This window comes from Dermacentor silvarum, chromosome 5 (genome assembly GCF_013339745.2).
Source record: "Dermacentor silvarum isolate Dsil-2018 chromosome 5, BIME_Dsil_1.4, whole genome shotgun sequence".
Taxonomy (NCBI): Eukaryota; Metazoa; Arthropoda; class Arachnida; order Ixodida; family Ixodidae; genus Dermacentor; species Dermacentor silvarum.
Window position 1 is genome coordinate 102,842,128 of NC_051158.1, and position 15,691 is coordinate 102,857,818.

General features: G+C 50.0%; 1 protein-coding gene across 1 annotated transcript in view; it reads left to right on the forward strand.

Annotated features, from left to right (window-relative positions):
• The window catches only part of LOC125945930 (uncharacterized), a 64,519-nt gene that overhangs the window by 31,080 nt on the left and 17,748 nt on the right, over positions 1 to 15,691 (forward strand). Inside the window, exons 4-6 of the mRNA XM_049668332.1 lie at positions 149 to 174; positions 3,310 to 3,456; positions 12,331 to 12,359. Of these exons, the coding sequence (XP_049524289.1) occupies positions 149 to 174; positions 3,310 to 3,456; positions 12,331 to 12,359 (202 nt within the window). The remainder of the gene's footprint in view (positions 1 to 148; positions 175 to 3,309; positions 3,457 to 12,330; positions 12,360 to 15,691) is intronic.

The following is a 15,691-nucleotide window of genomic DNA, read 5'->3' on the forward strand; positions in this document are numbered from 1 at the left end:
CATCACCGGTAATTATCGTCAATCTATGAAAACATCACAGAAAGCCTTGCTGACATCCATTCGCATGGTGCTTGTGACCTGCATAATTTTAATGTCTTGTTTTCTATCCTATGTTGATACGCATACATGGACTGGACTAACACTAAAGAACGCAGCACGACGGAACCAATGTCCGTAAGTGATGGATCACGTGTACTTTTATGCAGACTGTTCTCCCTGCTGGCTAACATTTGTATAGTGTTTTTAGCACAATAACCGGAAACATATTTTGGTGGCCCGTGCAGCTACCACGGCGAAGAGACTATTAGACGCGTACAGGATTTCCACACAGATTACTTGGTGGTTTCTGTAGCTAAGTTCTTCCAAAGCCGAGCAGATATTTACAAAATTCCGGATTTTAAAGCGTTTTCTATCTAACTGGTAATTTTTCCTGTCTAACCGTTTTCCTGAGCTGATCCATGGGAGAGTGCAACCTAACAGAGGGGTAAAGACCGCACGGTTGTACGGTACCACCATGCCGCTGTACCGGTATTGCGGAAATGACTCCTTACATCGTAATGTAATGCAAAGATAATGCCGCATCAAGACACGCAGTGAGTGTCCACATTGCAGAAGTGTTGGCATTCAAAGAAGATAGATGGAATAACTGGCCAGCACTCGATAAGTAGGAGACGGTTATCGTATTGCTGCAAAAAAAAAAGAAAAAGCAAGGAAGAGACTGATAGAACCCGACTCAATGCACGCGTAGGCAACGATACAATAGCGATAGCGGTTTCAAATACAAATTTAAGATCACGATTAGATTTGCATAATGGTAGATGGTGATAGACGTAAGAAAACCTGACCTAATCAAGCATGCAAGGTGACAGTCTACGGTACGTCTCAAAGGGGATGCCAATAAACATCTATATCATCGGACTCACATTCGTCCCCCGTGAGAGCAAGCGTTTCGAGAAGCAGTCGTTGATGTGCTACCTGCCCGTGGGTCTCAGTTTCAATAACCAGGGGTGGTCCCAGAAGATCCACTGTGTTCCACAACAGTCCTTGAGAAAATGGCGCTCGAAGTACCAGTTGGCTCCCGCGTATGCGAAAGGCACGGTGGTAAAAGGGGGCGCCACCCATTAGAATTGGTGCAACACAGTGCCCGCAATAATCACCTCCCGTGGCATGCAAAACGCTTTCCTAGATATAAACTGACGTCAATTATTCATAACTTTATTGCAATCCCAATTATATCAGCATTCCAGGCGAATTTTTTGCCGTCCCCGTGGTCTCCCCAAATATAAAAAAAGTCGCAGTTTCGCCCGAAAGGCGAAGCATCCATTGCGATAGCAATGGATGCTTCGGCTGCATAAACTTGGATTTTTATCGGCTGCATAAACTTGGACACATTCGCTTTCTAACTGAACTGACAAGCGTGGTGTCATCGCGCACACGCAAACATGAATAGATCACACTGAATGACCGGAGACAAAGACTGTCAAAACGCTGGCAGCAAGCGCAGGCGCTGAAGCGGGCGAAGAATCGTGCGGTCTATCGCTTCAACGGAAACTGAGCGGCGAATGCACAGCGCATACAAAGGTCAGAGCCGTGTGGAGATAAGAGACGGTGCGGGTGACCGGCACCACAGCCAGTGCAAGCGCATTTGTTGGCAGAGTAGAAGCTGCTCCCCCCCCCCCCTCCCTCCCGCGCTGCCTTCCCGCATTTTTGCTTTCGCGTGGGAGATCGCGTTGCCAGTTCCCCTTGCGCTCGGTTTCAAGATACGCATTTGGTGCCGTAGCACAGCATCGCCCCGCCTCCCTCCCCTCCATACCCCCACGGCCTTTCGCGCGACGGTCGCGTTTGCTTTCCGCCGTGCGTAGGCTCTCCGTGATAGCGCGCGTCCCCCACGCGTTTTCACTCGCGCATACGGTGCGCGGCGACGATTTTATCGCCCTTGGAATCTATACGGAACCTCACGACGATCGCGACGCCGACGGCAGAAATGTATATCCCATTTTCAATAGATAAACATAGACGAAATTGTCCACAACAGGATTCCAACATACAAGTTCTAGTACAAAAGAAGCCCGATTAGGCCACGGTTGGTAGCCTCAGCAGAGGTAATAGAACGTCCCTAAGAAACGCGCACGTGCAAGAGGCGCTTAGTAGCTCCCAAGGCACTGTGCCTTCTACTCAGCAGATGCTTTTCGTGCTGCGTCGCGTTTACATGAATAGCCGCGTTACTAAGCCGCGCTGTAATGAAAGCGACAACTGGCGCATCGTGTCGCGTCCCACCAACTTTCTAGCGCGTCTCATCCATGAAAACGGGGAAGATGCGCGTGGAAAGCGCGTGCATTATTGCGCCAGACTGGGGTGGATCGTGACGAGTAAGTCGAATTCCGGAGTGCCTGCAACGGCGGCATTCGCGTCGCATTAATACGAATCACGGCAAGGTAATTTGCTGCGGATCTGCTGCGCTCGCCAACCTGCGGGACAGCAAGTATCGGTGCGAAAATGACGACCCCGACGGTGAGGCCGGAAGCGCTGCTTCGCCTTCGACGTGCGATACCGTGTGCACACCATGGGCAATGCGCTACATGTAAACGATGGCGCATCCCATTACTTACGCCACTTTCGTAAACAATACTTATCTTCAAAAGTTTCAATTCCCTCAAAACACAACTTTATTATCATCGCACATCGCCTCCATACCCCCCCTCACTCATTGTTTTTTTTTTTTTTCAAACGTAATACCCGGTGACATCCTGTGCTCTCCCACATTAGTGGAATTCATTGTGCAAAATATCTCTATAACGGCTGTCTAAAGATCACGTAAATAATGTTCCACAAAGGCTTCAGCTTATTCGCACGGCTGCTTTGTTCTTACTACACCGCGTTCATGTATCTGCTACTGTGAATTATTCATGTGAGCATTCTCAAAGGCTGTACAACAACTTCGCAAGATAGCTGGACTCTTCGAATTATAGTGGCAGCAGCGACCGATATCTGAGCTGGTGCCTAGAGATGACGAATCATACTCAGGGAGAAGGAGTCTAACTTGCCTGCAAGTAAAGCTAGCTCTTCAGTGAAGGAAAAGAGGCCATGCAGCGATCTGCTTAAATATTGCCATTGTCCCGAATATCAAACACTCATTTTTGCGCTTAACAAGGGAAGTATGTTTTAATGTAGTAGCTCTTTTAATAACGTTGATTTGATTTGAACTTTACTGCGCTACAACCTATCGAGGTGCAACCTTAGTGAACTAATTCGTTTACTTTGCGATTTCAAGTGGTGTCTCTGAGCTGTGCAGCTTGTTTTTGTACGCAGTTTCTCAAGACAAATAGACATCTCTATCTCGTTGATAAGTCGGACGGGATAAATTTCGGATCTCCAGTCAGATGGATGACAACCACATACTCCTGGAGTAGCACAGACATCGTTGTGCACGATGTGTTTTATCAACTAGCAATACAAGTAAGTCCTGGACTCATTCCATCGCATGTAGTCTTCTTGGAACATGTTACAACGCAAGTGTGACACCCCAATATTTATTATATTGACGAAATTTTACCCGTACCGAGAATGGATGGATGGAAACAACTTTATTCAAAATCCGGCGAAGTTTAACGACCCGAGCTCAGGTCTCCCATGAGGGACTTTGAGGCCTTGCCTCGTCGCCGCCTGCTGGGCCCGCTGGACTGCTCACTTTTGTATCTTGAAGGTTGGAGCTGCGCAGAGAGGCGGCCCACTTCGACGCAAGAGCCTCCAGAGCTACTGCCATTTTCGCTGCTATAACAGGACACTCCCACATGTGCGAGAGTGTCGCTTTAGTTGCCTGACAAAACTTGCAAAGAGCACTCGGGTGTTGCTCGGGGAAAATGTTCCGCAATCGCACCGGACTGGGGAAGGTGTGTGTCTTCAGTTGTCGCCAGACGTTTCAGTTTGGGGTGACGTGGGGGAAATATCCTCCTGCCTAACTCGTAGTGCTTGGTGATGTCGTTATATCTGACTAAGCCTTCTCGCGTGTTTCGCACCAGGAGGTCCAAACTCGAAGAGGGTGTCTCTGACTCCTGCGCGGCGGGTCAGTGGTGTGCCACTGACTGGCGCAGAGTGCTGTGCCACCTCATTCAAGTTAGGGGGGCCCTCGTCGGTGCGGGTGGCGGCGTGCTGCTGGGAACCACATGATTGTGGTGCTATTGAAGTGCTGTCGACCAGCTTTCCTTAGGATCTGAAGAGCTTCGGAGGAAATGCACCACCGCGCGTAGTTACGAACTGCAGATTGTGAGTCGTTAAGACCTACCTCGCAGAGGGGGTCGGTAAGCGCAAGCGCAATCCCAACCTCTTCCGCTGTTTCTGGGTATTCCTTGCTGACACTACACGCGTGCGTAAGCTTGGAGTTAACGTCTACCCGGTGTTCTTGTGTGTATTCTGCCGCGTCTACGAAGCGCGTAGTCGTCTTCCCACCAAAGGAGCGCAGCAGTGCCTTGGTACGGGCGTGACGTAGGCCCCCGTTATGTTCGGGGTGCATGTTTCGAGGGATAGGGGCGACGATCAGCGTGTCGCTGATGTCGGGTGGAATGGCCTGTTTTTGACCGTGTTGGACATGGTAATTGAAACAGAGTTTTTGCACGATGTACCGACCCGTGGCTGTCCGGGACATGCGTTCGAGTTGCAAGGCTCTTTGCGCATCCCCGATTTCCTCAAGCGTGTTGTATACCACCAGCTGTAGCAGACGAGAAGTGCTCGCGGACTCCGCTAGGCCAAGGGCGATCTTGTAAGTCTTGCGTATAAGGGTGTTGGGTTTCTCCCTTTCGGTGACATTCCAGTTGTGGAAGGCAGCCACATAAGTAATGTGACTGATTGCGAAGGAGTGTATGAGGCGCATGAGGCTGTCCTGCTTCACGCCCATGTGCTTGTTTGTAATGCGTTTGATCAGGCAGGTAGCCGCTGTAACCTTGCCTTCGGTCTTGCGGATAGCTTCTACGTTTCACCCGTTGGCTGCTATATGTATGCCGAGGATGCGTATCTTCGGGACTCGGGGAATACAGAAGCCGTCTTGCGTATACAGGATTATTTCCTCACATTGGCGCGATTCGCCGGTAGGCTTGGGCCGGCGGCGTGGGCGGTAAAGGAGCAGCTCCGATTTGAGTGGAAATAGTCGGAAACCCATGTCTTCGAGGTAGGTTTCTACTGCAGAGACCGCTGCTTGTAAGGTGCCGTCTATCTGACCGTCACTGCCCTTGTCGACCCACAGGGTGATGTCGTCTGCATACAAGGTGTGATGGAGGCCGTCAATCTCGTCAAGGTAGGCCGGGAGACCCAGCATCACGAGGTTGAAAAGGAGCGGGGATATGATTGATCCTTGAGGAGTGCCGGCGCTTCCTAGTGCATGTTCGTCGGATGTCATGCTGTCGACCGCGATGGTGACTGTGCGGCGCGACAGGAAGTCTCTGATGTAGCTGTAGCTTTGCTCGCCCATGTTGAGCTTGTTAATTCGGCTCCGGATTGCCGCAAGTGGTGCATTGTCGAATGTATTTTCCAGATATAGGCCAAGGATGGCCCGGTGCCGCTAGTTGGGTCGTTCATGATCTGGTGGTGGAGCTGGAGCATGTCTTGAGTGGAGAGGTGTGACCACATGCCCACAATAGTGGGTGGATAGGCTCCAGTGTCCTAGAGGTGGCGGTTGATACGGGTGAGGAACGCATGCTCCATCAGCTTGCCAACGCAGGATGTGAGGGAAATGGGCCTCAAGTGATCCAGGCTGGACGGCTTGCCTGGCTTCGGTATCAGTACGACCTTACAGCGCTTCCAGGCCTCTGGGATGCGACCCGCTCGCCAGCATTTGTTGACGTATGCCGTAAGAGCGGTGATCAAAACATCATCGACGTTTCGTAGAGTCTTGTTCGTAACCTTGTCGGGACCAGGTGCTGATTTCCCATTAAGGTCGTGGAGAGCTGCGCGGATCTCTGACTCATGAAATTCGTCATCGAGCGTCGCATTTGGCTCGCCGTTGTAATCTCTGTGTTGGACATCGGGTCGTTGAGGGAAGTCCTTGTCTAGCAGGCGTGTCACGATCTGTTGATCACTCGTGGTAGCCCATTCCTTGTGCAAAAGGCGATGCAGGTTGGCACGTTGAGCAGACTTGCCCTGCGTTTCCCCCAACAGGTGATGAAGGAGACGCCACGTGCTGGCATTGTGCAGCTGCCCGTCGACTGCGTTGCAGATGTCGTACCACTGCTGGCGGCTTAAGGTGCAGCAATGTTCTTCTAGCTGGCGATTGATCTGTGCGATCTTCTTTCGAAGCTTTCAGTTGTGCCGTTGCTTCTTCCATCTTGCATATAGTGATGTCTTGGCTTCCCAGAGGTGGGCTAGTCGACTGTCGATTGTATCACCCTGGACTTCGGATGCGACCGTCTGTATCGCCCTGTTCATGTCGGTATTGAATGTCTCCATTCGTTCCTCGATGGCATCGATGGTATCCTCACCTCTCAGTTCGACTCGCAGCTTTCGGAACTTGTTCCAGTCCGTCCATTTGAATAGCTTAGGGGTAGGGGGTGTGCCTGCCTGAGGAATTCGTGTTTCTATGATCATGTGATCACTACCGAGATCTTCAAAGGCATTGCACCACGTTGCTTGAGGCATGTTTCGGACCACCGTCAGGTCCGGCGTCGTGTCCGGTGCCGTTGACGTGCTCATGCGAGTCGGCTCCGTGGGAGCGGTAATAGAAGCTAGTTCTGCATCATGCAGGTCGTGCCACAGGCGTCGGCCTTTGGTGTAGCCATATCCCCAAGCGTCGTTCGGGGCATTAAAGTCACCCCCCACCAGAAACGGGTTTGCGCCCGCCAAGGCAAGCGTCCCCCGAAGCAGAGAGAGGAAACGACGCTGCGAGTGAGCCGGATTACTATATACGTTGAGGAGAAATACACTGCGCTTACGTGTCCTTTTAGGAAGGAGCTCTACGAGCACGTGTTCCGCATGTGTGCCGCGGACGGTGTGTTCTTGTATTTCGATCCCTTTCCGCATTAAAATTGCGAGTGCGCGATCAAGCGGAATCGGCAAGGCGTGTGCATTGTAACCTGGAAGCTTTGGTATAGTGCCTACTGTTTCCTGTATCATTATGACGTCGGACTTGGGTTGCCCATGTCGGACGTATTGTTGCAGCAATGGTTGCTTTTTAGTGAAGCCCCGACACTTCCACTGCCACACCACGAGCTCGTTAGCTGGGCTGGTCATCGTGGTGCTGTACGTGTGCATTACCTGAGATAGGGCTAGTATGAACGACTGTAGGGCCCATGGTGGGCATCGTTGGCGTGCCTTGGCGAAGGCCTATGTGAGTCTCGATTCTGTCTATAGGGGTTTCGACCCTGTCTGTGTGAGCAATGAGCTTAGTGACCGCAACGCCTGTGTTGCGGATTGCGGTTTTAATTAAGCGAGCAGCTTCCTCATTTCTTCTTGGTCTTTGCACCAATCACTTACTAAGGATTCAAGCTTGTCGAGCTGTTGAGACTCGAAGCTGGCCGCAGCGCGTTTCTTTGTGGGCGGCGCCGCACTGTCAGTTGCCGTTCGTGACGGGAGTGGGGACTGAAGTTGGTTTAGGCATAGATGGCTGCGCTATCGACTGTTTAATCTCACGGATTTCTTGAGTTAACTGTTGCACGACCGTGAGTAACTGCGCGTTTTCGGGCTCTACTGCTTCTAATGCCACATCTTTAGTGTCCCCTCTTATTGCTAGGCTCTGAGGCAGTAGCTCCCTGAGCGCCCGCGTCTCAGCGAGCCCTTAACCGCATCTGCCCAGCTCACCTTGTCAGGTAGGCCGGCTTGCTTCGGACGCCGCAAGCTCGAATGACCACGGCTCGGTCCGGGGGTTCCGCTGCGCGCCCGGCTCCGGGACCGGCTCTGCTGGCGGGATCGAGTCCCCGCTGCCGAGCGAGACCGCGTCCGTCCTCGAGAGCGGGAGCTGGAGCTGGCAGCAGGTGGGAACTGCTCGTCGTAGTTCTGCTGCTGTAGCTCAAGGGCGGCCTCCACTGCTGCCCTTTGTCGGTCCCCTAGTCGTTTCTTGACGAGATAGAGGGTCTTGAATCGAGCCATGCACGTCTTGTCCGCAGTGAGATGCGCTCCCCCCGCAGAGGCGACACCTTAGCGTGCATTTGTGGTTGGGGTCTGGGTTCGAGGCTCCGCAGCCTCTACGCACGCGGTCTTGGGGGTTCGGGAGATGTCCATGCGATGGCCGACGCGTCCGCACTGGTAGCACACGTCGATGTGCTTTCTGTACAAGGTACCCCCGTAGTACACACATGTTGGGACCCGGCCACCATCGAAGGCGATAATAACCGACGTGGTCTTGCTGAATCTTTTGGCCGCTAAGGCGGTCGGGTACTTCTTGTTGACAATATTGAGGTGAATGACCTTGACGTCTTCCTCGAGGGGAATGCCTCGCACGACTCCCTTGACTGTATAGTCGGGCGCAGTCTCATAAGCCCGAATCTCTAACTGGTGCCCGTCGAGCTCAAAGCTGGCGAGTCGGCGGTACCGTTCTGCACTTCAAGAGTGAGGGGTGCTCACAACGATGATGTTCTGCTGTATATTTGGGCAGACAATGGCGTCTTGTGGAGATACGCCTGCTGCCCTATATAGCGCCGAAGTGAGGCAGACGACCCCGACTGTTACAACGTTCAAGCCACCACGTGGCCTGATGACAACCTTGTGGTGACCACGTGGAAGGGCGGGCGTCTTCCCTGCCTTCAAAATTTGCTGCTTGTGTGCGCGCGGGCCTCGCTGCGCCTTGTTCGTGCCTCCAATGCCGGCTTGGGAGGCAAGAAGGTACCGAGAAGAGCACTGAAAATATTGCACGGAACCATGCAGCACAGTTAAATTAAAAATGGTGTTAATTATAGGTGCGAATGCGCAATTGAATGCCCTGACAACTCCAAGTGGCTTGGACGAGCACTGTCTGCAAATAATAAAAAAATGTATCGAATTTTCAAAATAAAGTATTCAAGCTATTCTTACTATTTGGCAACGGACAGCTATCATCGATGATGAAGAGGTCAATCTTGTGTAAAACACGATGATAATGTGGAGCTAGAGCAGATTTATATTGGTTTTATCCCATATTATGGAAATACATGTCATATATTGCATACGCTACTTCAATGCAGAAGGAGGTATCAAAGTGATGAGACTAGAGGCCACACACCCTATTACTCCGTACATCTGAGAAATACATGGGGGTGAATAGTGGCAGACAAAACAAATCTATCGCACAAAACATTTATGAAAGTCAGAAATATTTACACCTGAAAATATGAAACATAGAACAGTGGTTAGTATGCATCATACACATTAGCCAGAGTTTAACAAATATGATAGCAAGTTCTTTGTAAATGATTCGATAGAGCTCTGCGATATGCCAAATGATTGCGCAATGATACTAATGCAAAATTAGGCAATTACGCAATTTGTAAGTTTTACGGAATTCTTAGAAATCTCCTGTGACAGGTAGCATAATTCTTATCATTGAGCTGGGTTATTCGATGAGGCGGACATTAGTAGCACGAGAAATCGATACACATATTCAACTAATTAAAAAATTCACTAATTAACGTCTTAGTTAATTACTTTACGACACATTTTGCAATTTACGAATTGTATCCGGTGAACTTGTCAGGCGTATCCACTTGAAAGGAATTTCCAGAATGAGGTCAGTTTTCCAGAATGGTGCCAGTTCATTTTCCTGTGCCAGTGATGTCACAGGAAAATGAAAACAAAAACAGTTTTATTTTTACAGGCAAACGGTTTACTATGTAGCAGCGACATGAACGACTTATTATTTAGGTTTCATGTTAATTTGACAATTTTACCTTTTTTCTCACCAAGGCGGATGAATCGCTCGAGTTGCTCACCCTGCTGTGATAATCGTGATCAAGTGTAGCGGCGGCGAGGTTCTGTGCGACCGAACGTGGACTTCGCGTTTAAAAACGCTGACCTTTTTTTCCGACTGTCGTTGTAGCCGGCACGTGAACAATTCCATAATATCGGTCGCATCTGGACGGCAGTTGTTTATCTGTCATTATACGTACGCGTAAGCAGGCGCAAGTGGGATACGCTAGCGCAAGACAGGGGTAATTGGAGATCGCAGGCAGAGGCCTTCGTCCTGCAGTGGACATAAAATATAGGCTGATGGTGATGATGATGATTATGATGATGATGATGATGATGATGATGATGATGATACGTACGCGACGCGCGACGCTTTCTTGGCCACTCTCATTTTATGGCCAGGCGCGTCAAATTTCGGCGGCCGGAAGTTGGATGTAGTCGAGCCCCGATTGGTCCACGCTGCCCACCTGGCGTTCGCTGTTTCCGGCGCGCGACTGACCGCCGGCCGACAGTATCAAGCCCGGCTTCATCGGTGGCGAACAGCTACGTTTCGGTGGCCGGCCTCCGGACCGACGCTGCCGGGCGGCAGGTCGCCGCTTTCCCGCCGGAAAATCGATCCATGTGGGTCGACCTTTATAGGGTAGACATATGCATTTATAGGGTATACATACATATATAGAAGGGCAATTTCGCCCTTAAAGTTTAACCACCGATAGCGACAGCAAATTTTCTCACTACTGCATGAAGGAAGGTTCGTAGTTTGATCGGCCGCATAAATTGCACTAATACATTCGCTTACTAATGAAATAACCAAGCATGCTGTCACGCACGCACGGGCGAGAATGAACACAGGTCCGCCCGTGACTACGAATGCTCACTGTCACCGCTGTGGCGTGATTAGGAGCTGCTGCAAGGGCGAGGAAATTCCCCTTCGCTCAGCCACTCGTCTGAACACGAACTAGGCGTGCAAGAACACCGCGCACATGAAGCCATCAGCCATCCCGGCTACTCCAGCCTATTCATCTACCGCAGATTACCACCAAGATAGGGCACGCGCAGCCGCGGCCCCACTAGAAGAAGAGACGCGCGCTAACGTGTCCCATCCATCAGCCCCCCCCCCCCCCCACTTCCGCAGTTGAGGACGCCGGAGAACTCAGTGGTGTGATGGCATTACAAAATTTATAGGCAAACTATGGTGTTAGCTGTTGCGGAACCGGTGTAATTGCAGATCTATGTGAGACTGGCTGATTCCTGTAGTGGACATAAACGATAGGCTGGCGATGATGATGGTGACAACGATGATGACTTCTTCAAAATATGAGGCCTCTGGTGATGTTTAGTGAATGTTCAGCCTTGTTCCGAACAGCCGTGGAGTCGAACATGGCTCTCATTGTCATTGCGATGCTTCTCTTTTTGAATCCTCTCGCACTTTCTTGACCGTGTCTGCTGCGTGCTGCTTCTCTCTTGTCGAATAGCTCATGCTCAGGCCATCTTTACTAACCTTAAATGTGCCCTGGCTGCTGACCTTGTTTAATAAAAAGTTACGCAGTGATAAAACAAATGATACCTATATATCCTAATTACAACACATATGCGTCATTAAAGAAACAAAATTCATTTAATAAAGCAAACCTTCTATGCCGTCGTTTAATGCTTTCGGTTATGGCGCATCTGCTTGGTCTGTCTTTCGCTGAGGGAAGTGGAGTTTACTGTTCTACTATCTCTAGGATCGGCGTACTCTAGTCAGCGCGTCAACCCTGCTAGTCTTACAGAAAAGAGGCTACTTCCGGAGACAGTATAATGCATGGTAACCTGGGTCACGTGGGTAGGTCTCCGCGTCTTGCGGTCTTAACTCGCAGGCAAGTAGGCGCTGTGGTGCAAAACGCTGTGCAGAATATAATTACTTATGTAGCATTTATTTAACCGCTTCTCGTCTCAGATTGCAACCTGTGGGCCTGTTGTGCGTGATTTGTTTCGTTGCTTTGCGTAGTTACCCACTGTGGTTGCTTAGTGGCTATGGTGTTGGGCTGCCTTTAAGCACGAGGTCGCGGGATCAGATCCCGGCCACGGCGGCGCATTTCGATGGGGGCGAAATGCGAAAGCACCCGTGTACTTAGATTTTTGGTGCACGTGAAAGAAGCCCAGGTTGTCGAAATTATTCTGGAGTCCTCCACTACGGCGTGCCTTATAATCACATCGTGGTTTGGGCACGTAAAACCCCATAAAAAATATGCTCATACTTAACGCGTTGTCGATGCTCAAGTTGTGCGCATGTTGGCCACAACACACTTTCTGTTATGCAATCAATTCCTTTTTAACGAAATTGCCAAATATTTCCAGAGAATCGCATAAACCATAGGACATTATATACAGTACACTTCAATATAGACTTGAGATCCCCAAGATTTCTATCATTTCGGTGCTATATGCATTTCTACATCCTAAGCACACGTTCCTTTCTTTTTTCAGAATAACAACCAAATAGTCTGCGTAAACAAGTAAGTATATTGAGTCGTTCAGTACTTCATAAATCAAATGTACCATAACATGAAGCTCTCTCAGGAAAATTTATTTAGAGACGATAGATGACAGCACATAAATGTGTGCTTCGGTAAATCTGTCTATGCACTACTACACAAAAATGGAAAGCAACGTATGCGTTATTCATCAGGTGCGGCGTAAATTACAAGCATATTTGTCGCCCAGGTCCTGTTGAAATGCTCGGTGAGGCCACTGGTCTGAAGGTGGCATGCGTTGGCCGTTCGTGCAATTAAGTGGCACAGAAAGAGAAGAGCTTCAACAACCTCCGACAACCTCCGACAACCTGCCCGTTTCAATATGCACTCTCGGTCTCTGAGAAGTCCACAAGGAGGAGGGGGGGGGGGGGGTGTAAGCATGATGAAGGATAAAGCAGCGTAGCAGAAAGAAGGTGTCATCGGTGCGCTGTAGTAGCAGGTACAGCTGCGGTTGCAAAGTGTCGGGTAAGGTGGTCAACGGTGACGATAATATAGCGGTTACCTTCACACGTCAGCGGACGGGGTCCGTAGACGTCAATGGCCAGCACAATCAAATAGCGGAGGGGGGGGAGAGAGAGGGAGAAGGTGGCTCCGAAGCACCGGCTGGACGCTGAGGTGGAAAATTCCTCTGTTCGCAGTTGCCAATTAACGGTTATGTACGTGAACATTCTTCACAAGTAGCAGCACTGGCGAAGACCTTCATTGTCTTGCCTCAGCTGAGGTCGGTACTGCGGATCGACGTAAAAGTACGCGCAGATTTCGGTCCAAAGGCTGTGTGGTATACAAATTAGCCATTTGCGGATTGTCAAGAACGGCAAAGTGAGTGGTTTGGCAGCCGAGTACGCGAGAGGCCGGATGCGTTGGAGTGCCAAAAAATACTTCGAGGAGGCACTTTATCCATCAGGAAGCAATTTATGTATATATCAGGAAGCAATTTTATGTTGAGAGGCGGGACAATTGGTGTAAGTGTTGAAAAGCAAGTAAGGTCGGTGGACAGAAGGCACCGCGAAAGAATGTTGGCATCAAGAACTTGCGGCCGGAACGGTACACGACGCTGATGTTGAACACTTGAAACAAAGAGCCTATTCGGCAAGACAGCCTACTGGGTCTTTCAACTTATATTGCCAAAAAACGCGTGGTGATAGGTACCCACGTCTAAATGGCAGCCGCATGGAGAAAGGCGGACCTTGCTAATCTCCCAGACGACGGTTAAACATCGTTTTTAATTACAATGTAGGTAGCCTTTGCTTTGGTAAATGTAAGGCTGGCATACGCGACAACCCATATATACGTCTTCCAATTGTTCTGGAAGCCACAGGAGTTTCATCTTAACCTCAGCTGGCTACGGATCTATGACGACGCAGTGGCTGCTTTTAAGCAGCACTTCACCGAGAGTAACGAGTTTTGCTTTCGCTGAAGGCGACTTGCACGTGACCATCCAGACGTGTCACATCTGGAACTTTCCAATCGAACTTATTTCCTTAAGGTCTATGGAGTTCCGTAGGGCATCCCAAAAGTTTTGAGCTTGGTAGGGGAGGCCAGCGAGGTCAGCGTGAAGAAATATGGAAGTTACTGGCTGGAAGACGTGGAAGTACATTGCATTAACCATTACTGCTGGCAGGGGCCTGAGCAGTACCTCGGCTAGGAGCCGATGACGTTGTTGTTTCATTGCGGACACAGGCGCCGACAAGCAGCATAGAACATTTTTTTTTCTCACGGGCAAGCCAGTACATTTCGATTTGGCCACTTCGACAGGCTGAACCATTGCAATTAGTAAGTGATTGTGCGTGCTAGCAAAGTGATATTGCCTTCTGCAGTTAGAAAAGGGCAGATTGCTTTAAAACATAAGCTAATGAATGCAGATAAAGCATAATAAACGAAGTCACGAGTACGTCTGAAACCACAAGCACGAAGATCAGACAAATCCATGTATTAACCATAATTTTCATGGTGACAGAACAATCGCAGTGCCAGACTGCTCTCTAGTAATTATTATAGGAAACTCTGTGGTTCAAGCAAGATAATAAATATGTGCGCGTACATTGCTATGCAGAAAATCGTCTCGTTTCCGTCGTAGCCCAACTGGCTGGCGTTGGCAGATCTTGCAGGAAGCTGAAACAGCCGCAACGCCATCTGGCCAGCGCCGAGTGACCATAGGTTTTTTGTGAATGACTTCTCCTGTAAAACCGCACCTGTTGATTCTTCTCACGAGATCAGACGTAGAGCATAATTAGGAGACAATGCAGCCCGGGTAACTTTATGAACTAAAACGACACCTGCAGTCTCCAGCGGTACTTGCACACTTCAACGAATATGATGATTCCAAAATCTAAAGCGACACAAGTGGCGTAGTGCTCCATGCCACGCTTGCCTAAAGGAAAGATGGATGTTTAAGGAACATAGCTTACCCTATCTGATCGCTGTCGAACGCGTAAACCAAGTATTTCACAACGGACAAAGAGTGCCCTGTCACCGATTGGGCTACAGCGATACTTCGGCCTTACTTATGGGCCTTACCTATGGGCCCAGGCGGCACTGTGAAAATGCCAGTCAACAGAACCCTCTATACCGTGCTTATCGATTTCGGGTAGTACAAAAGGCAAAGCCCTGCTGGTGACTTCAAAGCACCGCGGTATATCTGCTCGCCTGAGACACGCTGCGACGGGAATTTCGGAGAATTTTGTTTAGGGCAGGCTTTGCAGCATGCCGTCCGTCGCTAAGGTATCAAAGTGCTGTGCCGGTGAGCAATGCGCACGATAAGTCGCGGACGCAGCTTCGCTGCACTGCCGCTTTCGAGTACGTGCCGCTTAAGTCCCTCAATATAAGCTGGAAATGAAGATTGTTGAAATATGTGTTTATTTGGATTAACGGGCATCAACTCATAACCATAGCCCCTGAACAATTGAGTAATCAACGAATATAACAAATATGAGAATGAATAAGCTGCTGACACGTGAGCACTTCACTTGTTCACTTGAGCGCTTGAGCTTGGCGGTTTCTGGTAGGTGTTGACGCTGAGACCGCACGGGCTCGGGCCTACCCGGCCTGGCCCGTGGGCCGAGCCGGGCCCGGTAAAGTACCGTTCACGGCGGGCTTGGGCCGGGCCCGGGCCTGAAGCTCCGGGCTTCGGGTCAGGCCTGGGTTTGAAGTGGCGGGCTCGGGTCAAGCCGGGCTTGTTCTTGCATCGGTGCATGCAAGCGCACGTTGCCGCGAGCGTTTCCGTGAATTACACTTCCCGTCGTGGACAAAAAAGGCACAATTCCTTCATCGTCCACGAACGCCTGCCGCTTCAATTTTACTTCTATTTCACTATG